At 40.1% G+C, this 22717-nt stretch overlaps 1 protein-coding gene across 6 annotated transcripts in view; it reads left to right on the forward strand.

Annotated features, from left to right (window-relative positions):
• The window catches only part of PARD3B (par-3 family cell polarity regulator beta), a 402580-nt gene that overhangs the window by 285137 nt on the left and 94726 nt on the right, over nucleotides 1-22717 (forward strand). For all 6 annotated transcript variants that reach the window (XM_042040921.1, XM_042040922.1, XM_042040923.1 and 3 more), the window contains one exon: nucleotides 19237-19347. In XM_042040921.1, the coding sequence (XP_041896855.1) occupies nucleotides 19237-19347 (111 nt within the window). The remainder of the gene's footprint in view (nucleotides 1-19236; nucleotides 19348-22717) is intronic.

Raw genomic sequence — 22717 nt, forward strand, 5'->3', positions numbered from 1 at the left:
ACATTAAGGCAGGTCTGCAGCACTGGTCTGGTCAAAGACTCTACTTTGCAAACAAAACTTGTATCTGTCATAGCATTCCAAGCTACTTTTGTGCATGCGTGTGGCAATGAATCTGTAATAGATCTTCATTTTTATTTGAATTCTCTTACTTTCTTTTTCTCCTCCTGTTCCGAGAAGTCACCACTTGGGTTAAATATTTCACTGTGGAAAATCTTACATGCTAGAGGCAAGAGCTACTAACACAAAAGAGGGTGAATAAGCAAAGGTAAAAAGGTGCATTTATAAATGTAGAGCAGCAAGGCCTAAAATGTGAGTTGCAAATGTAATTATGAAAATGTCAACAAATATGCAGATGTTTTATAATGGCTCTTACTGAGTGAACTTGTACCCCAGCTGACTTTTTAGAGAAGAACTGTAAATTCTTCCCTTTTTTCTCCTGCTTGGGCTGCTCCATCCCACACATGCAGGTGTTACAGTGTTACTTCGAAATTAGTTATAGAGATGACCCTGGTTCATCTCCCTGAGACTGTGTAAAGCCCACATAAACAGAATTGGGATGTGTTAGAAGCATCCATGATCATTCTGAGAGGCCTAGGACTCAGTCTGGAAATGAAGAATATGTCAAAGGTATGGAAAGCTTAATTGATGGCCTTGAAAAAAAACCAGCAACAAGTAACCTGATAAATGGTACAGACTGTTAATTAGATGTCTAAATTTACCAATTGTGTCAGGAAAATTAGGACACTGGGAACAATATGTCCCTAGGCTGCTCACTAAACAACTGCTGTACTACTTATTTATATTTATCAGATGAAAAAATACGTGCTGAAAGGAGCACAGGCAGAAATCTCTCCTCTCTCACTAGCCTGAAGCTCCCAGGACTCTCTTCTCACAAGGCCTCTGTGTCCTGATATTCCCTTGTCTGAACTGATCACTGTCCTATGTGGCCACAGGAAACATTAAGCTGTTAAAGAATTTTGATAGTGTATGTACAGGAGAGAGCTGTGGGGGACTTCTGAGGCCTAATGTTCAGTGGAGACAATTTACAAGTTCCTGTTTGTTTCATCAGGAATTGGACTGGGCCCACAGTGATGAGAGAAAGAGGGAATGTAGACTCCTACTTAGGTTTCTATGATTTAAGTATGTACATATTTAAATAAGTGTGTACTGCAAAATGTGGAGTATTTACATGTATGGTTATGTGCATATTTAAATACATTTATAGCTAAGTAGGCAAACATTTACATCATGCCTTCACGAGGACCCTGTGCCCTGGTCACAGAGATGCTTCCTACAGTGCCTTCAGCCAGCAAGCAGCTCGCAGCCATGAGGAACACCATGGCTCACTTCCCATACCTCCTAACCTAGGCATTTGTGAGGGTCAGGAGAGACCATCATTTCAGTGATCACTAATTGCCTCTTAATTCGAAGTAACTCCTTAAATATCTAAGCCAGTCTTTACCATCCTTCCCTGTGTACCTGATACTAGGCAGAGCTGACTACCTAAGAGATAATAATGATGTTTTGAAAGACAGATGTTTTGCTTCTTTCTGGCACTTGGAAGTGATAACTTTCTAGATGTATTCTCTCCAGAGCCTGCCTTGGGCTAGTTGGTTTGTTTTTAATTCAGAAGGGAGTTGGGAAAGGACACATTTGCAGGTGGCTGTGTGTGCACAGCAGGGTTCAAGGTGCCTGTGTGTGCTCTGCTGTTGGTTGGAGGTGATGGTGCCAGTCACTGGCCATAGCCCTGTGTGCTTGGCTGCAGCCCTGCTCTCCTGGGCTTGCTGATGCAAGTGCTGCTGTGCCAGCCCTGATTTCTGGAATGCTGAGCCGTGTATTGTTTGGAGCTGTGTAGAATGGCTTGAGAGATGTGTCAGGCAGGCAGGTGGTCATTTGAATCCTTTGAAGGGAAGATCAAGTACCTAATGCAAGCTTCAATAATAATAAGAGGAACTTGTAAGAGTTACTGGCCACAGATACACAAGATGTAAAGGGGGAGGTACTGGGATTTTAGGGATGAGAAAGATTTGGGTGGGGGTTTTTTTTGCAACTGTAGCAGTGAGAAAGCACAGTGATACCTGAGGTAGCTGGGAGGAATGTGTTCCTGGGACAGCCTTGGGAGAGAGATCCCTGGCAGTGACTGGTGCTGATCCCCTCTATCCAACTGCAGCCGATTCTCTGCAGCTCTTGAGCAGTCTATACCATCAATGAGTTGCTAGCAGGAAAAAATACTAGCTAGGCTAGATTATGGAATATAATCATCTGCCTGCTCTGCAGACATTATCAAACAGACATTACAAACTTCTAGATTTGTATAGGTACATTTCTGGCATTGAATAAAAATGGAGTGATGACATTTCTGCTATGAACACCCTTCTGCCTAGGAGAAGGGTGCTGAAAAAGAAAATTGGATAGCAGCCTTGCAACATCTTTTTTCAATGTGGTGTTGTACAAGACATGGTCTTGAATGAGTGGGGATTTTTTTTAAAGGTTCAGATGAGAAATTCTAGGGAGCTCTTGAAGTACAAGTAGGTAGGATCAAAAAACTTCTAAATTTACTATATTCATTCTTTTTTAAACTTTGGTGTGCCTGATTTTCTCATTGAAGAAAACAAGTTCTACTCTACAGTTAATATCAGATCAAAACAATCTTGTATATTCTGATTTCAATTCCACAGTCAGTTCCAATACTGACTGACTTCTGTCAGTCCTGAGGTGAGATGAGGGGTGTGGGTAATGGTGGATCAGAATGCAGGCAGCATGGCTGAAAATTGGTTATTCTCAGAGTAGCTAATATAGGTCATTACCTCAACCTTAGCATTACCTCAAGACCTCCAGCCTTTGCCCAGAAGAAAAACTTCTGTGGGAAAGAGTCTCTTTGCAGCCTACTGCTTCCTTGGCAGGCCTTTGCTGCCACATTCTGACTGGAGTACTGGGCTTTGTTGCTGCCTGAAGCCTCTGGGATATCACATTCTCCCAGTGATCAGGAGTCTTGATGACTGTCCTTGTGCACAACAATAGTGTTTTCCTTTTTTACATTTAATTTGTCTAGGCGAGGGTAACAGGCAGAAACAGTATAAAAGGCAGAGCTGTGAGGATCCAGCCAGATAAAGAAGTTTCAACTGTCAGTTCTTGAGTTTGGGGTTTTTTGCTGTTTTACTGATGAGGCTTCTTCCCAAGTACAAAACTAATCTGTTGCTGTAGGGTCCTATGCATTTCAGTTCAGAAGCACTACACTGTCCTTAATAATCACTTTTGTAAGACACTGCAGGAAAAAAAATTGTTTCTGCTTTGGTGCAAAAACACATGGGGCAGTGTGAGGATAGAATTGACAGGTTCTGCAGATTTGGGGAGGCCACACTTCGGGCCCTTGGAGATCATGCTATGTAAGCAAAATTAAGAAGTGGTGGGAGGGGCGTGTTTCACACCACTGGCAAAAGCCAACTGAAAACATCCATTTTTCTAGTTTTACAGGCTTTCATGAACTTTAGAGAGTCATAGAAATTGATACATTTGCTTTGTTAACAGAGTGGAAAGATCACACAGTTTACATTAAGGCAAATTAATGAGAGAAGCCAGATTAGTTCTTATTTAACAATAACCTATCCCACTGAGTTCATCCTTCTTTTCTGTCTTACTGTTTGATGACTTTCCAGGAAATAACAGGATAGCTTGTGCTTTTCAAATTAGTGCTGTTTTAAAGCACTTACCTTGTTACATAGTTCATCTTGTAAAACTTTAGAAAGCTTTGAAACACTTCCTAGTCATGATCATATGCTTTCTGGCTATGGTGTCAATCTGCATCAGCTTCCTTTTCTCTCCCCTCTCTGTCCTCTAACATGTACACAAAAGTATAAATAAAATGTTAGGAGAAAAAGTTCTCTGAACATCACTGAAGTCTGGACCTGACAGTTCTTCAGATTCATTATGTTTCACAGGTGTTGGTTCTCAAGTAAGAAATTGTTCCAGTCAGTCCCCAAGTAGAGGATCCCAGCTGCTCTTAGCATGATGAGCAAGTATCAAGTGGAAAGCATTGCAGCAGGCAGCCATGCTCCCATCCTGAACAACTGAGAGTAGGGATGAGCAAATGACCTCAATTCAATGCCAGCTGACTTCTGTAGATGCTGTGCGAAGACAGAGATGTGTTACAGTGACACGGCTTAGACATGGGAAAGATGAGCCAATTGTATAGTTGACTGTGGTTTGGATCTGGAAGGAAAATTCAAAGAATGGTGCTTCTTGCTGGCTATCAAAGGGCCCAGAGGCTAATGGTGAAGGCCAGTAACAAATGGAGTTTAAGGAGGACCGATGAGTTGTCTTCTTGTGAATACAGGTTGCTGTTATTTTTGGATCCTGATTTGGGCTTAGGCATAAGGTTCAGAAAAGGAGGAACACACCAGTTTCTTGGATAGGGTTATGATTCAGGAGGGAAGGCATCTAAGGATTTTCTTTTTATCTAGAACATCAAGGGATATGATACAGATTGATTAAAAAAAAATAGGTCATCAATAGCATAAATGATCTGGCTAAGTTTAATCCTGAGCTCAAGTTACTGTTTAATGAGTATAGAGAGACCTTATACTCATAATACCTTGTACTCATATACCTTATAAGAGAGATCTTTTTGATTTATCCTTAATGATTTTCCTTTCAGAAGAACTTTTCTATGTCTCGATAAAATTCTATTTTTTCATATTTTCAACCAGTTTGCTCTGGTTTTGTTATTTGGGAGAATAACGCATCTGAGAAATACCATCTTTTTTTGATAGAAGACATGGAGTTTCTCTGGTGTGAGAACTTGAGTACCACAGGACAAACATGGTGTTTGCTTTTGTTCTGAGCTTCTATTCTATAAAATGGTAAATGCTGCATCTGCTGGGAGAATTAAAAAGATGGGCTGGAATGAAATAGACCTTTCTCTTTTGGCCTTGCTTCAGGAAAATGAATATTCCTTAGGATAGGCTGTGATTGGAATCACAATGGCATGGAAAGCTTATCTTAAGCTTGTCTGCTAGGCCATGCTCAAATTCAGGGAGCAGGTACTGGAAAGAGGAGAAGGGATGTCCCAGGTGGGGTGTTGTCCATGCCTCTGTTCATATTTGGCTTTGACTAGTTGTGCTAATAAGACAAATTGGAATGTGGTGTCAACTAAATAAGTTTTTTTTTAAATGCTGGTAGCAAACATAAAATCAACTCCCAGGTCATGATATTTAGTGCACAGCTTTTTGTTTTTCATACTCTCTATTCCACCTTCTGGATATGTCTTTAGACACCTTCGTTTCTTTACTTTTCCTTTTTCATTTGTTTCAAACAGCACTAGCCACATTTTGTAGGATGAAATTCTCACTGTCCTCTGCATAACAGGAAAGTACCCTATTTGGAACCAGTTTTCAATCAATCTGTTAAATACAAGTGATTTTTATTAAAGATTTCCAATAGAAGCACTAGGGCATTAGCTGGCTTTTACAACTGTGCTTATTTAGAGAATATGCCAACTAATTGCTAGAGGAAGTATGTCTAACAGTACAAAAGATGTAGTTGTTAATTCCAGCTAGTGTGAGTGGACTTGGGGGGAGGGGGGGGGAGAATATTTTTTCCACATGTACAGCTTTTTTTTTTTTTTTACTGTTATTGAAATTCAGGACCTTGGATTTGACCATGATTTCTGCTTTGCATTCCTGTATCCTGTTGCTTTTTTTTCCCCCAAGAATCACTGGACTATATTTTTAGTGATACTTGTCTTTTCAGCAGCAGCTGGAAAAGACAGTGGTACAAGAGAGCCAGAAGGTGGCAGGAAGATGTATGACTGCAAGGAGAGGGTAGAAGGATTTCGTTTTCCCTACATGAGAAGAAAAACAAAACTGAAGCCAGACAACTGGGCCTTTTAGTTACAAAACCACAACAAAGTAACATCATCATGGCACTCTAAATCAATAATGCAATTTCATCTAAAATTCTGTACATCTTTGATGCATTTGTCTAGATACACAACAATAAGGCTACAAAGACAACTCAATTATCATGACAAAAAAATTGTTTTAAATGTTGTAACTAATAAATCAAAATAAATAGTGGTATCAAGAGATCAAGATGAGTGGTATATATAGTTGATAAATTAGGCACTCTTTTCACTCTTTCCTATGACAGGAGACCAAACATACAGCAAAGAAATGGAAATGCAGATGCTTAAGTTGTTTCACAGTCAGGTCTCTAGTTTGTTTTGCAGATTAAGTACTTTCAGCTAAGTGTAATTTATCAACTGTGAGCACTCGTGTGGTGCAATTTGTGTTCATATGGTTGTGGGGGTTTTTAACACAGTAAATTTTTGGGCCCATTGCCAAAACGTGTTTTTCAGGAAGTGCGAAGTGGCTTCTCCTCCCCTGTGCTTGTGAAGGTAGTTTTTAAACAATGATTTATCAAGTTAAGAAATAGAAACAGTACATGTGATCAGTTGCAGTTAATGATGGATCAGCAGAATGTTCATGGTACTGAATACTGATTGTGTTCAGTAATTCATGGGTAACTTGTAAGCCAGAATTTTTCCCTCCCAGTTGTTTGATGGACAACGGCTAATGTCTGATACATTCAGGAGAAACTGTGTTGCTTCATTGTATCAAGCACAGTTGGGAAACAAAAGAGACTTAGGTTCATTGACTGACTACACACCCTGGAGTAGTTTTTTATCAACAGCATTTAGTTTTTATTCATGCAGTGATACTAGCAGCTCCTGTGGCAGAAGTTTTAATGAAATGAGTGATAGACTTCATCTGTGTTCTTCAGCCTTCTCTACTGCCATGGGCTTTGAATTTAACGGGTTTTTTATCGCCCTCATAATGAAGAGCTTTTTTAGAGCAACTTCTTTGCAGAATTTTTAAGGTATCTGTTCTCATTTTGGTCTCTAGGTAAAATTAGCACCAGTGGTTTGGTATTGCAGATAGTTGAATGAGTGAATATAATTTTAGGACATGGAGCTGTGGAGGTAGTGAGAAAAGAAGTCAAAGCCTTTGTGTGGTGAACAAAGCATTCCTGTACCTGAACAAGAAAGCAGAGATTTTTCCCTACACTGTCACACAAAAATTAACTGTCTGCCAATATAAATAGCAATAACAAATAATTATTTTTAAAATAGTGTATGAACATTTGTGTTTGGAAGTCAATGTGTGAAAGGCAAGAAATATACAAGAAGGAAAAAATTTGGGGAATCTGGGCTGTTGATGGTGTTTGTGCAATTTCAAGGTACATGGTTGTAATAGCCAGCAAAGTAAGAGTGCTTCATTGTTTTAAACACTATTCTAGAAATTTTCTCTGACTTTGTCCAGAAAAAATGTATTTCTTTATCTGACTGCACCAGAATTACTTATTTTAAGATTCAAGAAACAGGAGTGATTGCCAGGTTTTCATTGAAACCTTCCAAAGAAATTTACTGGCTCACAGTTCATGAGTAATACTATTGCAAACAGATATAACAGAGCTGTGTAGCTCATATAATTGACTAAAACTTTCAGTCACTTAGTTCTGGTATTTATTTTTTATTTATAAAGTGGTACCAAGGAAAAGGTTTTAGTACCTTCAGTTTAGTGTATCAGCCTGATGAGAGAGCCTGTTGTTTAATGACTGGATGAAACCTTCCCCATCCTGAACCATTGTCCTTCAACTGCCAGAGCTATATTTTGTGAGTATGTTTGAGTCCTTTGCTTTTTCCGGTATTGGTTAGTCACTGTCTCTTGGCATGAAAATAGCAGTGGAGCCCTGGAGGGTTAGCAGTCTGGCTGACTGGTTTTTATACGTGCCATGTAGGATTGCTCTTCCTGAAAATAACCAGTAACCAAAAGCCAGAATGTGTGAGAGCTGAAGATATTTTCCTAAAGCTTAAACTCAGCTGTAACTAATCAATTTGATTCCTAATAACTATTTTCAAAATCCACCAAAACATGGTGGCAGAAGAGCTTGGCAAATGCAGGCTGAAGTTCACCTTCCCTGAGCATCCCCATTTCCTAGGTCCTGCTCCTGACATTTTGCTTTGTGTCAGGTTTGCTGTACAGAGGAGAATAGGGAAGAGCTTCCTCTTGATACTTGTGGCAGAGGTTTTTCCTTAATTAACTGGCAGAGGGTATGCCTGAGAGTGACAGACAGTGCCTCCTTCAGTCCCCGAGTGGTGGTAATTTCCTGCAAAACTCAGGGGAACATATTCCCATCAGTCTGTCCACACAACTCTTAGTGATGCTGATGAGAGCTGGGTGCTTGTATCAGAGGGGAAATTGCTATCTATGTGCCAGGACTGCATCCCAAATCACTGAGTGGTGGAATTGCATCATCTCACTCCTTCTTTGTTATGGATCGTGTCTTTCAGCAGCTTCATTGTTTTTTTCTGTTGCTGTAGCTATCCTAAGCCATGTTTTCCTAAGAAAACCACAGAATAATCTAGTATCAGTTTTGTCAGTATGCCACATTAAGTGCTGGATTTCTGTGGATTTCTGGGAAAATAGCAGAGGGGAATTTTGGCAGGTCAGACAGGTTCTTCTAGACTTGCTCAAAAAAAATGGTGAATTTGTTTCATGCAGATAGCTGTTTGCTTGAAAGCTTCCTTTAGTACAATATGAAAGTGATTCAGCCCCCTAATCCATCACTGAAAAGTCTCTGCTACCATCCAAGACACTTAAAGGAATCACATTTACAGTTCTAATTGATAGGCACTGTTTTGACAGGCAAACAGATTTCTCCTCCCAGTGGCTTCATGCAGTTGGCCTCCAGCAGACCTTACCATTAGCACAATTCCACTGAAAAGAATATACAAGCTAATAATAAATCTGTGGGGAAGGATATTAACCACGAACTACTACGTCTAATTAGTAATGTACGATAGCCAAGGCCAGGGAGGGAAGGTATTATTTATCAGAAGAACTGATTTTGACAGTTTAAAAATGCAAAAACATCTATTATTTGTTATGACAAAACACATCTTTCAAAACACAGTATATGCATAACTCCTCTCTTACTTTGGCATTGTTTTGAATGTTACTGCTTTGTAAAAATGCCAGCTATAGTAAAGGCACAGAGGTGGAATTTGTGTTGCTTTAGCTTTAGAAGTCCATTATGAAATCTAAAAGCAAGTCACCAAATAAGGGGTTTTTGCCTTTACAACCTCCCTTGCCTATTCAAGAGCCATCTCTCTCCCTCTTATGTCTCCATTCGAAAGCATCTCTTTACTGTGAAGTCTCTTAGTTCAGAGTTTCAGTACTCTGAGCCTGAGCTCAAATAAGGCTAATGCATCCTGCTGAGAAAGAGTGGTAGCTCAGCCACTGTAGAGATCTGTGCATGTCTTTACTGCATATTGCTGCTCAGTGTCTCAGAAGCAAGAGTGCTGGTGCCCAAGACGCATTCCTTTTGTGCAGTCGCAAGCAGAAATCCCCAGGAAGAGGTATTTCTGTAGCAGAGCAGCAGTAGAGCGTATGAAAGGAGTGCGGAGCAAGGAGGAGGAGAGCGAGTGTGTTGGGGAGAATGAGGAAATGAATGAGGAGAGAACTCAAAGGAGATGGGGGGAAATAGTCAAGGGGAAAAAGCATCACAGCAAACTGGCTGGAAAGTGAGGCAGATGGATATGCAGTGGTAATGGAACCATAGCTCTGAGGTGGTCAGTAGAGGAAGAGAATAGGACCTGTTAAACTGAGCACAAAATTTTTATGCTTTGTGATGCAGTTTCTTCATATTGGAATGGATATGGTGATATATACTCAACATTAACTACTTGTTAGAGTCACTGTGTTCCACAGAATGGAGCCTTCATGAAGACTGGCATGTTGTCTCCATTGAAACAAGGAGGGGAGTCCTCTGTATTCCTGCTGTTTTTCAAGGGTGTTCCTGGGAGATCTTGTTGGAACTCACAGTGTGAAGGTTTACTTCATGAAAGTCAGATAAGACCCAACAAATCCCCACTGTGGCATGTGAGGGGAGGAAGGCACGTGATTTAGTTGAGAAGGTGAGCCCTGCAGTAGTGAGATGATTAGCAAGTCTGACAAAATATCATGGCTCTGAGTGCAAATGTAGGAGGTTTTCTGTTTTGTTTTGCAAATGTCATATATTTAATTTGCCTCATGAGTTTTGTATCTGCAGTTCTGATAATGTCACAGTTCTATGTTGTTTTTCCATAGCCAAGAGGGCTGAGCAAAAAGTTTTGTAGTGCAAGTGGAGATTCTCATAAAGTGCATGAGTAGCTAAAATGCTAAGAAAAGCACTGAATACCATGAGAGTTATGACATGAGAAAAGTGAAAAGCCCTTCCTCTGATAAACATGCAATATACATATACATGTAGCTGATACTTTAGTGAATTCTGGGGTCACGTGGCTGGTAATATGGGAAAGAGACACCCAATATAGGAGAAAACATGAAACAAAAGAAAAAACTCAGCATCCTGGTTTTGTCAAGTTTGGCACCCCAAGAGCTACCCTTTAGGCTCCCTTCAGTTGGTCTTTTCCCTGTCCCCCTTCAAGTGATTCTCAGTTACCTGCAGAGGGCTGAAGGTGCTTCTGGGATAGAGGTGTGCTGGCTTTCACTTGACTGCAGGATTTTGAAAACCACAAAGTCAGGAGTTTTGGAGGGGTAGCTGGCAGCATCCACAGACTGCACAGCCAGTCTGTGTCTCCTACTTTGCCTTACTCTGCACCTTAGAGGAATAGGTTCCATCGGAAACTGCATTTATTTTTTGCTGCATGACAGACAATAATAAAGTTCCAGAAAAATTAATATCAAGGCTAACGGCCTGCTTCTTTCCCCTTTCCCCTTTCCCCTTTTCCCTTTCCCTTTCCTGGGACTATGAAATGGAAATTAGAGAAGCAAAGTCAAGGGCTAGTTGTTTCCTTTTGCTTTGAATATGGAGTTACCATGCCCAAGACATGGATGGGATTATCATGTTCCCCTGGGGTTGGCAGGTAGGGTAGGTACAGCAATGTTTCTCTGCACAGTTTGGAACAGAATTAGTATTCACTTCAGAAGAAATTACATGCTTGTAAAGGGAAGCCAAGAGGGGAAAACAACTGCTGCTGTATGGAAGTAGGGACAAATAAGAATATATGGGAATAATTTATTACTTTGGTGGAGGGTAATTCCACCATCCAGTGGACAAGGAGGCAGTGCTTGTTTCATTGGACAGACCATAAATTGATTTTTTTTCTTCCTTCTGATCAAACTGTAAATCACAGCGGTCCTTGTTTACTGCAGATTTTTCTTTTGTGGTATATGTAATGCAGGATGCAGAATTCTTGTCCTGGTGACCAAAAAGACTAGCAGCATGGTCGCTGAATGATTAAAATATCATTTCATGGAAACAGGTGCATAGCTGCCATTGAACATAATGATTTTCCTGGTCAGATAATTGTAGTAGTGACCCCGTTTCATAAATGCTACCTCCAGTACTCAGACTACCTCAGCATGTTTTCTAAAAATAAGTTCCTTGAAGTATAAAGGATGACTCTTCACAGCTGCCTTCTGTTGTCTGTGTTTACATAATACTTGATGAGAGTTTTTCTCCATTCCATAGGTTCAGTAGCTGGAATTTGTGGTTTTACACTTCAGCTTGGGTGGCCCAAGTCTTAAGGTGCCATCACACTCCTTGGGTTTTGTTTTTGGTCATTTTAGATACTGCAGAGGTAAGATTTTGCATATGGTACAGATGAACAGGAGTTCTCTACTGGCAAGGATTTTCTAGTACCTAATTATCAGAATGAGTTGCAGTAACTCTCCTCTGTCTAAATTGCAAGCAAGTTCTACATTTAAAAAAAAAGTTTATGGGGGGCTCAAAGGCTTTGGGAAGATGGGTGATGAGAAGATTTTGGTGTGACTATTTAAATTGCTTCTGTTCTGCAATTTCCAGGCAGAAGATCAGCCTCTTGCATTTCACGTGGGAAACAGCCTCCAGTCTTTTACCTTGTACTGAAACACAGATAATATCCGAGGCAATGATACCAGCAATGAAGATTTTCCATTATTGCTGTCCACATGGTTCATACTCTCAGAGTAAACTTCAAACTTTCCTGTGTAATTTAGGGCTTCTGTTTGACATTTCGTTTCTGTGTGTGACCCTCTCCATTGAAGATTATAGATTATTTACCTGGGAGGTGTTACAGCAGGCAGCTTCTCAGATTCAGTGCTGGGAATTCTTTCAGTAGCCCTTAAATCTGTGAACAATGTGACAGTCCAAGCATTAATACAAATGTGATTAAGTATCTTTTCTCAGCTTTGTTTGCTTTGTTCTACTGATGCCTACAAGTTACATAATGAGTAGCATGTACAGGGTCTGCATTAAAGGCAGTTTCACATTGTAGCAGAATTCATGGCAAATTTATTTTCCTTTTAGCAAAACTTCAGTGGGGAAAAAAATTGCACTGTTGATTTATTTTGAAAGAACTCATGGAAGGCTTACTAAGTGTGCCATGTGGAAAGCTCCTTGAAGTGCTGAGGGTTAATACTCTTTGCTCTTAATTTCAAATTCCAGATAAATATGGTTTCAGCTTTGATCTTATCTGGACTAATTCTTTGTCACTGTACTAATTAATTCAGCATGCTGCAGAAAAGATGCTAATTTGGGCATCAAAGAAATAAACGGGTGGGAGGAGGTTGTGTTTAATCAGAGTTTTAAAAAGATAAGTTTTACTCCCATTAGACTGGTTCTGGAAGTTCAGTCATTTTAGTCTAGCTCCAGCAGTCTGATACAATAAATAAAAAATAAATTCAAAAACACAAAAGTGGCACTTGATTGCTTAATTTTGATGTAACAGGAGCATAATAAGGTGGATTTTTTTATATTTGCAACTTCTGCATAACTTCTCTCTTCCTGCTGATCATAATCATTTTAACTCTGATCACAGCATTAAAATAATGTGGATTATCTCCCAAAATAATACGGCTAAATATGAGGATACCCACATTCATGAAGTTTAGCTGCATTTGTGAAATACAAATAATAATTGTAGAATAGCACGCTTGGACAATTTGTTGCATGCCTTTACTGGTGTAATAGGTCAGAGGTTAGGTCATTTTTCCTTCTTCAGGGGAGCTATTTTTGGTTGCCTAAGCTGCCCTGTTGTTTGCCATGGCAAGCTGTTGCTTTTGCTGCCCTCCTCTTGTTGCTGCCCTGGGAGTGAGCCCCAGCAGTGGGAGAACGGTGAGGCAGCAGGCTACCTTCACAAGTCTTTCCTGCAAGCAAACCTCACCAAATCTAATTAAAAGTGCTTTTTTTTTTTCCTTTACTTTTCAGAAGATCTCTTTCCGATTTACCCAACAGGATTGGTGTTGTACATGGCACAGCCCCAGAATTGGAGACACTCTTCACCCAGCAGCAGGGAGCAGAAGGGGCTGAACTAGCCCTCTCCTGTGTTCATCATCTTGTTGGTGCTTTCCTCTCACCCTGCCAAAGCAGGGAGATTGGGTCATAACCTGCTCCTGGGCAAGGCTGTGTCATAAGGAGGTTTTGCTGTAATTTGTGTTGTAGACTGGGAAGGGCATCTCGATGTTGTTGGGGCTAAATCCTCCACAGAGGGAATGGGATCCACTCTCTGGAAGCAAGGGGCTAGCAGTGGGACCAGGAAGAGAGATGCTTAACCCCTCCTGGCTCACAGCCCCCCCAGCCCAGAGCTGCCCTTTTTATCATGTTTAGCTTGGTTGTGGAGGCACTTTCATCTTCTGGGATCTTGAAGATTTGAACCCTGTTGCCTTCCTGTGTGTGCTCCATTCTCAAATCATCAAACATGTTTTACCAAAACGTGTTATTTTCTTTCTGTAGTTTTTTTAGCTGTTGCAAAGCTCTTGATCCCACTGGTGTAATACTCAATGGCATACTTCTGCCCAGTAAGTAAACATTTAGTAACAAACCTTTTAGGTATTTAGAGAGCCACTAAAAATGTGAAAGATGTATTTCATTAATGCTGCTATTAACATAAATGTAAAATGAGCCTGGCCTGTAATCACCAGCAAGTCTGACTCACTAAGGATCTTTACAGCAATGTTTAATACTCTGTGAAAGTGTGTGTATGAAAGCAATTAATCAAAGCACAGCACTGCTTCTAGAGTATTTCTTCTACCGTAAAAGCTGAGTGATAAAATAACTTAAAACACACGGCAGTACTGGCAGTTAATAAGCTTTTTATAGTCCCTGTGTGGACCTGAAAATCATACCTTATTAGTATCTTTATCTTTCTTTCTCACTTATTCATTCTTACTCACATTTAAATTTAATTTTAAGAGCTATTTCTAGTCTTTCATAAGGGACCTGCTTTAATAATCTCAGCATTTTTCCCCATTTTGCTGTGAAATGACTGAGAGTCAGAGCTTTTGTTATATGTACTCTACAAATCACTGGTTTTTTACAGATCGTTTCTGGAGATGTCAAGATTTTCTGACAGTGTTAGGCTTTGTGTCTTGCTTGACTGTGTCATAGGCTCTCTTGAATTGTTTTCCTACAGATGTTTGTGCTTTTATTATGTACCTTGTTAGCTGTGTGGAACCTCCTGATCTTGGGCAACTGAATTAGCTAAGAAATCCAAATTGCTGAATTTAGTCGACAAGCTGCTTCAAGGTTCCACTCACCAGATGTTTCTGCTGCTTAGAAGTCTGGGACTTTATAGACCTGCCTGCTTTTTAATCCTTGAAGCAAATATCAACACATTTGAGATCTGGGAGCCCACGGCTCCACACAGAAACGAAGTGTTGCCATGACCACAGCTTTAAGTCTTGCATGCAAGACATTTATCCCAAGTAATAACAGAGCAGGTCTGTAGTAGGTTTGTTTTCATTTTTGTCCCTTAGAATCCTTGAAAAGAAGCATACATATGCTTTAATGCTATAGCCTGTAGAATGGCAATAAATACTGCAAGACAACATACATTTGGTATTCAGAGACTTTATTTCCTTAATGTTTCTAAGGGGAACAATTTCAGTTGTTTGCAAGGCACCCTTTGAAATTAATAGAAATAGGATAATGCCTCACTCTTGCACGGCATATTTTCAACAGTCGCATATGGGCTTTTCCCAAAAGCACAAAGCCCTCAAAGATCTGTTCACATAAAAAAAATCCCTTTATGTTTTTATTTACAGGAGAACTGTGCTCTGAGTAGCTGGAATATTAACTTTCCCAACTGAAAAGTATACTAAGGTTAACAGGGCTGTAACATCTTTAACAGTGCTTCCTAGGCATTTACAGTGGATAATCAAAGAACGGGGGCATTCACTCAAACTGGGGAGGCATGGATTTATTTCCTTACTGTCATTACAATGACCAGTGGCTTCATTTGACATAAATTGATTATAGATGGCTATAGAATGAGAAGATACAGCTGATCCATTTGTTTTCAGGTCTTCTAGTAATAGTTCTCCATTTGTTATAAAAGGTTTTCAGAGTAATAAATCCATCAGATATTAAGTTGAAGAGAATTTGACTGCACAGTATAGCAAAACAGACATTTTAAAAATTTGTGTACCATACAATTTTTCATCAATGTTTTTATTCTGCTGACAATAGTATTAATATGGAAGGCAGATTTTACCACAGTCCAATTATTCGTTGCCTGGAGAATTGGCATTTTCAAATCCTAAAGCCATTCAGTTTTCATAGAATTTTAATATGGATTTGATTAATTACATAGTGTAATTTGACAATGGATTTTATCCTGTTCTTGTTGAAATCAGTGGAGGGCCTCAACTGATATCAATGATAGTATGATCAAACCTAGTCTGATCATGCAGCAAGTACTCTTACTGCCTTTTTTGTTGTTGTTGTTGTTCCAATAAGCCATAGAGACTGTTAAGCCTCTAGTGCACAAACCCATACAAAATTACAATGGCTGAAAGTTAATTTTATCATCAGAAGCCCATGGCAATTAGAACACATCAGTGAGCAGACCATAACTTTTAGGACAGGGTGTATAAATTCAGGCAGAGATGATACTGGGTTCTTTGTCATTTAATGCTGTCTGTGTATGTTGCTTTTCTTGGTGTTAAATTTTGTGCTGCTTTTATTTTCTTATATTTGTGCAAGATTTTTGTTGAGCTGAGAAACATAATAATAAAAGAATGGATTTTTATGGTATAGCAATGTGCAGAAGAGGCAAAAAAAACAACCTACATCTGAATATTTCCCTAGCCTTGAGCTATATGCTGCATACTTGGTATAACAGGTCAAAATTGTAAGCCTGTACAAATTCTATCTGAAGCAAAAAAATAGCAAAAATATAGTCACAGAATCATATAATGGTTTAGGTTGGAAGGGACCTTAAAGATCACCCATTTCCACCCTGCCATGAGCAGGGACACCTTCCACTGTCCCAGGTTACTCAAAGCTCCATCCAGCCTGGCCTTGAACACCTCCAGCAATGGGGCATCCACAGCTTTCCTGGGCAACCTGTTTCAGTGCTTCACCATCCTCAGTGAGGAATTGCTTCCTAATATCTAATCTAAACCTACCCCCTTTCACTTTAAAGCCATTCCCCGGTGTCCTATCCCTCCTTGCCATTGGGAGAAGTCCCTTTCCATGTCTTTTGTAGCCCCCTTTAGGTACTGGAAGGTGCTACAAGGTCTCCATGGATTATTCTTCAGGCTGAACAACCCCCGCTCTCTCAGCCTTTCTTGCTAGGAGAGGTGCTCCAGCCCTCTGAGCATCATTGTGGCCTGCTCTGGACTCACTCCAACGGGTCCACATCCTTTTGTATGTTGGAGGCCCCCAGAGGTGGATACAGCACTCAAGATGGAGTCCCACGAGAGTGGAGTGTAAGGGCAAAATCACCTCCCTCAAACTGCCGGCCACGCTGCCTTTAATGCAGCACAACAACAAAAGTTGTTTTCATCAAGATCAACTCATTATTCCCAGTTTATAATTGCACTGAAACTTGCCAAATTTATGGCAAGAACAGCTCTACCAGCAAACAGCACTGTTTTTGCTAGGGTTTGTTATGTTGGCTGTTACTGCAATCAAAATTGTCACTTCATTTTATTTAAAATGTATTTCTCGAGTAAGCAAGAAATAATATCTAGACTTGAAAGGGACGCATGTTAAAGACTTTTTTTTTTTCACATTTCTCTCGAGTATGCAACATATCCAACTTCAGCTCCCTGCAGCAATACAAAATGCCCAAGAATAATGTTTTCAAAATCAATGCATGCTACAGTTGAATATGAAACTCCACAAACCTATAATTGAAACTGTGGGAAAAAAGCAGGCAGCATGAATATAAACAAAGTACCAGAGCTGGATTATGACCAAGATGCAAGTGCTAATATGGCCTCTTGAGAAAACTGCCGTGAGACCTTCCCAGCATGAGCCAGCATCAGAAAGCAGGGCTTTTCAGGAGCAGCCTGTTGGTGCTCATACCCAGGTGATTTCTTGTTTGACTGCCTGGCGTCTCTGTAGAGAATAATATATGCAGAGTTTCATTTGGCTTTTCTTTTTCGCCTGGGTCATTTCATACCTGTGCACCCTCCTTACTTTGTTTTTCCTCACTCTGTATGTACAACCTCAGTGTCTCTCTTATGTTTCCTGACTGCTGCCTTCACTGCCACCGCCAGCTTCTGATGGGGTGTGTGACTCCAGGCTCTTGGAGCTGTTGGAACTTAGAAAGTAGCAGTGAAATCAATGTGCTGCTCTACACTCAGAAAAAGGAAAAGCATGCAAAGTATATACTGTATTTCTGGAAGCACTGAAATGAGTAGAGACCATGAAAAAAGAACTGAAGATTTGTAGACAAGGTGTATGTATATTTTGAGCAAAGGATCCCTCAAAGAATGCAGGACACCATCTATCTCTATTGCAAAACATAGGAAAGAAGAGAAAACCGTGCACTGATAGGAGTCTTTCTTCTCCTCAGCACAGTCCATGACAGAGCAACAAGAAAGCATCTCATGTTACTACCTGTAGTATTTGCCCTTTCTGTTAGTACCACATGCTACGTGTCTGTCTCTCACATCCATCATTCCCTTTCTAACCAAGTTCTTATTGTCTGGACAACTTGCTGCAGATAACCCAGTAACTTCATTTGACCACAAGCTCAGAATTATTAATTAAATTCACAAAAAATTTGGATCATTATCTTATGAGCCTGACTATTTGCAAAATTTCTGCTTTTGTCAGTGGAGAAACATAAGGTCAGTGATTTACAGCTTAAATATAGGCACAGTAGTTCAGCTGTTCCACTTGAGGCAGTTTGGGCTGACATGAAAAACAAAAAGGGTAAAAGAGAGATAGCTGGGGCAATGCTGCAGACTTTCACAGAAGAGTTTGCAGTTTTGAGTCAGAGTAATTAGTTTGCAATATAGTATATATAATGAAAAAGTTATTATTTTTCTCTACATTGTTGTTGTACCTATAAGGACGTATTAATTTGCAGGGGAAGACACAGGTTGATCATTTTACTTGTGGAACAGAGAATTTCAAATTGGTAAAGAGGAGGGGAGGTTTTTAAACGTTTTGGTCCATAATTCATGAGTATATTTGACCCCAGTATTCTGCCTAACACCACCAGAAATTAAATGTATCTCCCCAGTTCAGCCACCTTTTATAGGCTGCGCAAAGCAGACTTGTTATGCATATTTGTACAGTGTATAAAACAACAGTGGCAGCCCCAAATCCATTGGGGCCTCTGGAGGACTTTCACAGCATAAATATTACATGATAGTATATTACTAGGCAGAAAGAAAACCCCAGAAGTTTAAAAAAGAGCTCTTATGGACTGTCTAGGTTTGTACTCTTGGAACAAAGCAAGATTTTATTCTTTCTGATTGCATCCTCATTTAGCAAAGAGCAAATCCTAAAATTAATGCATCATGAATGAGAGACAGTAGTTACTGGTAAGAGCAGAACAGTGGCCCAGTCTGGGTGCTGACACCACAGCCACTGCAGATGACTTTCAGAGAGCTGTCGTGTGGCAAGAGGAACCTTCAGGCACTTTAAAATGTGCCATATTAATATGCCACTCTGCAATGCCCTGCATATCAGGTTTGATGGGGCTTTTCAACTAAGTTTCAAGCAATAGCTTTCAAAAGTACAGGGTCCAAATCAATTTGTAACCAGTCCTTCCTCCTGCATATGGCCCAGGTAATACTGATAACTTATCTTCCAATGTGGGAAATTTATGAGTCTCTAAGATAAAACCTTGGTGTTTTGATTGCCTAAAATTTCTGTGGTTTATGATAGATAAGTACTGTTTTTTCTTCTGTAATTATTTCCTCATGACTCCTTCCTTGATATCTTTAACAGATTTGGAAAGAAGAAAGAAGATAAAAGTGGGAAGGCAGATCAGAAGGAGACTGCAAAGCAAGGCATGCTTAAGGAGGAGGAGCTGGAGAAAATGAAAGATGAACGTGAAAGGTGAGTAAATGGCAGCAGTATCTTTGTTCATCAAGTGAAAAACTTCAGAGCAAGGTGTCTCCTGAAGGAACAGCCAGCCAGCCTGCCTGTCCAACACAATGCCCACTGCAGTCAGGTCCAGGCAACCAAGAGCATTAGGCCAGTCCTGGCCGAGTCAGAGCTGCTGTGTGACAGGAGCTTGTTCTCCTGCAGCTTCTGTGCACTTCACTTTAGCATGCAAATCCCAGCTTCTGCTTTAGCTTGTGAAGATCAGTTCCTTCAAAACCTGTTGCGCCTCTGCCCATTCCCAGGACCACTGACTTAGTATTTTCTCCTCTACTTTTCTACAGCAAGAACCTCCTCCCTTCTCTCCTGACAGCTTCTGCCATTGTTTTCCAGCACTTCAGACCTCTTTGGTTTCATCTGGCTGTGCCATCACATGGTAGTTTTTGTACTTTGGTATGTTCTTTTTTGCACAGTGTTTGCTGGTAAGCCACATGTTGCAGAAATGTGTATGCAACAAATGTTGAATATGCCAAGGGACACCTGGAAGAAAGCAGATTCAGATGGTTAAAATCAGCCTGCACAGGCAGGAGTCTGCCAGCAGTGGGGTGGGCAAGAGGGGCAAGGCAAGAAGCCGGTTGTGCGCCAGCTAGGAGTTGTATTTCTGAGGTAAGACCCTGGGAGTCTGTCCAGGTCATAAAATACACTTTCCTATGCCCAGTCTTAGTGAATTTCTTACCTTTCCAGATTAAGAGATTTTAGAGTTTTCTGCTTTCCCCTACGTCTACCCTTCAGAAACCGGAAACAGTTTGTCAGTGTCAACAAGGTTCAGAAAACTCCACTTTCCCTTTCCCCAACTCATCCAGAAGTACTTAATATGCTGAAAAAGGTCTTTTTTTCCCCTCTGATGGCTGCTCTCAGAAAAGTTAAAGAGCCTATAGTTTGCTGGCTCTCAAGAAGTGTCTGCAGTTGCTGTAAAACTTTACAAGTTGTAGTAATACATTTTGCCAGTGCAAGCAGAAAACTTTTGGAGGTCTCTCTCCTTCACTGGAGCATCCTGCTCCTGGGAGAGGGAATGGAAGCAGACATGGTTCCTTTTGGGCAGACAGAGTGTTTCCACATGGTCAACCTTTGTGGTACTGCTCAGTGCGCAGGGAAAAGACACCCTGCTTTCATTTGAGTCGTGCAGTGCATGGTCAGCCCTATAAGTGGTAGCTAATGGGTTTGATTGGGGAAAAAAGTCAATCCAAACCCTTGAAGGCTGCTGCTAATTTTTTCTATTTTAAAAGCTAGCAAGGTATCTAGTTACTACAGTGCTGCTACTGGATATGCTTAGCCAGTGCTTAAGTATTTAGTTCATCTAAGTTAAGTAGTGTCAGGAGAAACTTTGTACCATTTGTTTTAAAATTTCTGTGCCATGTCCTTGATTTTGCCAGATTGATGAGTGCCTTTATATTAAACTGCTGACTCCCAATTTGGATACTGGCAATTTGAGAGGTATGTGTCCTTCGTTTTAAAGAAGCCAGTGTCTTTTATTAGGATCCTGGCAAGCTAAGAAGCATGTATCCCATCTGTTAAAGGGCCAGTGTCATTTACTAAAATGTTGGCAGGCTGGAAGGAATGAACCCTTCTGTCTAGAGGTCTAACGTTCCAATTGGACACAAGATAATTGTTCTTAATATTTCTTCAGCGTTGTGTGCTTTTTTTTAATTACAGTCACTGATTGACAGTAACTTGGTACGGCTGCATTGGAAACTGGCAGCTCAATATCTTCATCATTCTGGTTTCTCTAGTAATGATTTCAGTTTTGACCTGGAAGAGTTTTTGACTGAAATGGAGAACAGCAGGTGTGTTGAGAAGTGGATGAACCAAGATGATATTTTTAACTCACTTATTTGATTCTTCTTCTGTAAGGCACAAGAATAGGAATATCACGCTTTTGTATCAGGTAGTAAACCTTATATCTTTGGGGGTTTCAAATTAAAAAATAAAAATTAAACCCAGAAAAATAGTGAAGAAATTTTCCCTATGTTATCCTCAAAGGAATGCAACACATGCTGTGAAAACAAGCAATTTGCTTCACCTTTCTAAATTAAGTAAGAGCATGTGGGCTGTGTGTTTGCCCACATAAGACTACCTACAGGCTGACTATTGAACCCTTCTTCAGCTGATCATAAAATAGAAGAGGTTTTATTTTTGTTAGAGGAAAATTATATAAAGAAGCTACTTCTCCTATGTGGGTAAAAACTGTTTGGGAAATTGATTAAAATCACTAAGGAAACATTACCTGACTTGAGGGTAGATCAGTCCTTTCGCTTAGTTGTTGCCTGTTCACCTAATGAGGATGCTCAGTAAGACAGTAAAGACAAGTTTTATAGCTCTGTCCCAAGATTTAGTAATTCTATAATGTAATTCAAGTCCAAGATTTTAATGCACATATTGGCAAAGAAAACCTTGTGGGACATTCACACCATAGATCATCTGCTCCTGTGACTTCACTAGCTGCTATCCTGCATACTTGGTCTCATATTTATAAAACTGAAGCTTAGTAGAATGCAGTCATATTTTCAAATCTGTTCTCCTTGAGTGAAGTGAGCGTATGGTAAAACTACTAGGGATATAGTAGTAGCAGAGACTACAGAAATGTAGCAAGTGTCGTCCCCTGATACCTGTGATCAAATCCTGTATTTAACAGCTTGAACAAACTAAAATTGCTTTTCTAACATTTAGCCTTTCTAGCATTAACTTAAATGTACACCTAATTTTAATTTTCCAAGACTAGCTGTATAACTAATTCTTTTCAGATCCTCGATCCAATTATTACAATCCTAAAGTCAGTTTTTTTGCTTCAACAGTTTTCTAAAATGCTGACTGCCTACCATACTAACTGATACTATGATTTTTCATCGGACCGTTTTTTTCTTTTTTCAGAGGCCATGTTGTCCATTTTGGACACTAGTAGAAGAGGTTGGAGTAGCTGATTTTTGGGCTGGGTGTGACAGGATTAATGATCAAGTGCTTTTCAGCATCTTAGCAGCTGTGGAACTCGCCTGGTTTTGGGTATTGGTTTTGCATGCAATATATGCTTGGCAGCTCTCCAAAAAGCAGAATACTGTTCCAAGATCTCAGCTGAGAAATCTTTTTCAGTAGGAAGTGCATTTTCAGCTTACAGGACTAGGCTGTCTCTCATAGTTTTGCAGAGTTTTTTGATTGGTATTGGATAGGCACAACAATATTTCACAAAATCCCAGGGATAGGATTTCTGTAAAGACTGCAGCCGTCTTCCAGAAATTTTGACAAGTTTTAGACATGCAAAAATGTCAAATGTGTTCACTGCACAATTATGGGCTGGCTGTGCAGTACAAGTTCAGTGACTCTGGCTCTGACA

The sequence above is a fragment of the Corvus kubaryi genome, unplaced genomic scaffold, assembly GCF_017639235.1.
Source record: "Corvus kubaryi isolate FWS band 111438036 unplaced genomic scaffold, C.kubaryi_AGA036_p1.0 37396, whole genome shotgun sequence".
Classification (NCBI taxonomy): Eukaryota; Metazoa; Chordata; class Aves; order Passeriformes; family Corvidae; genus Corvus; species Corvus kubaryi.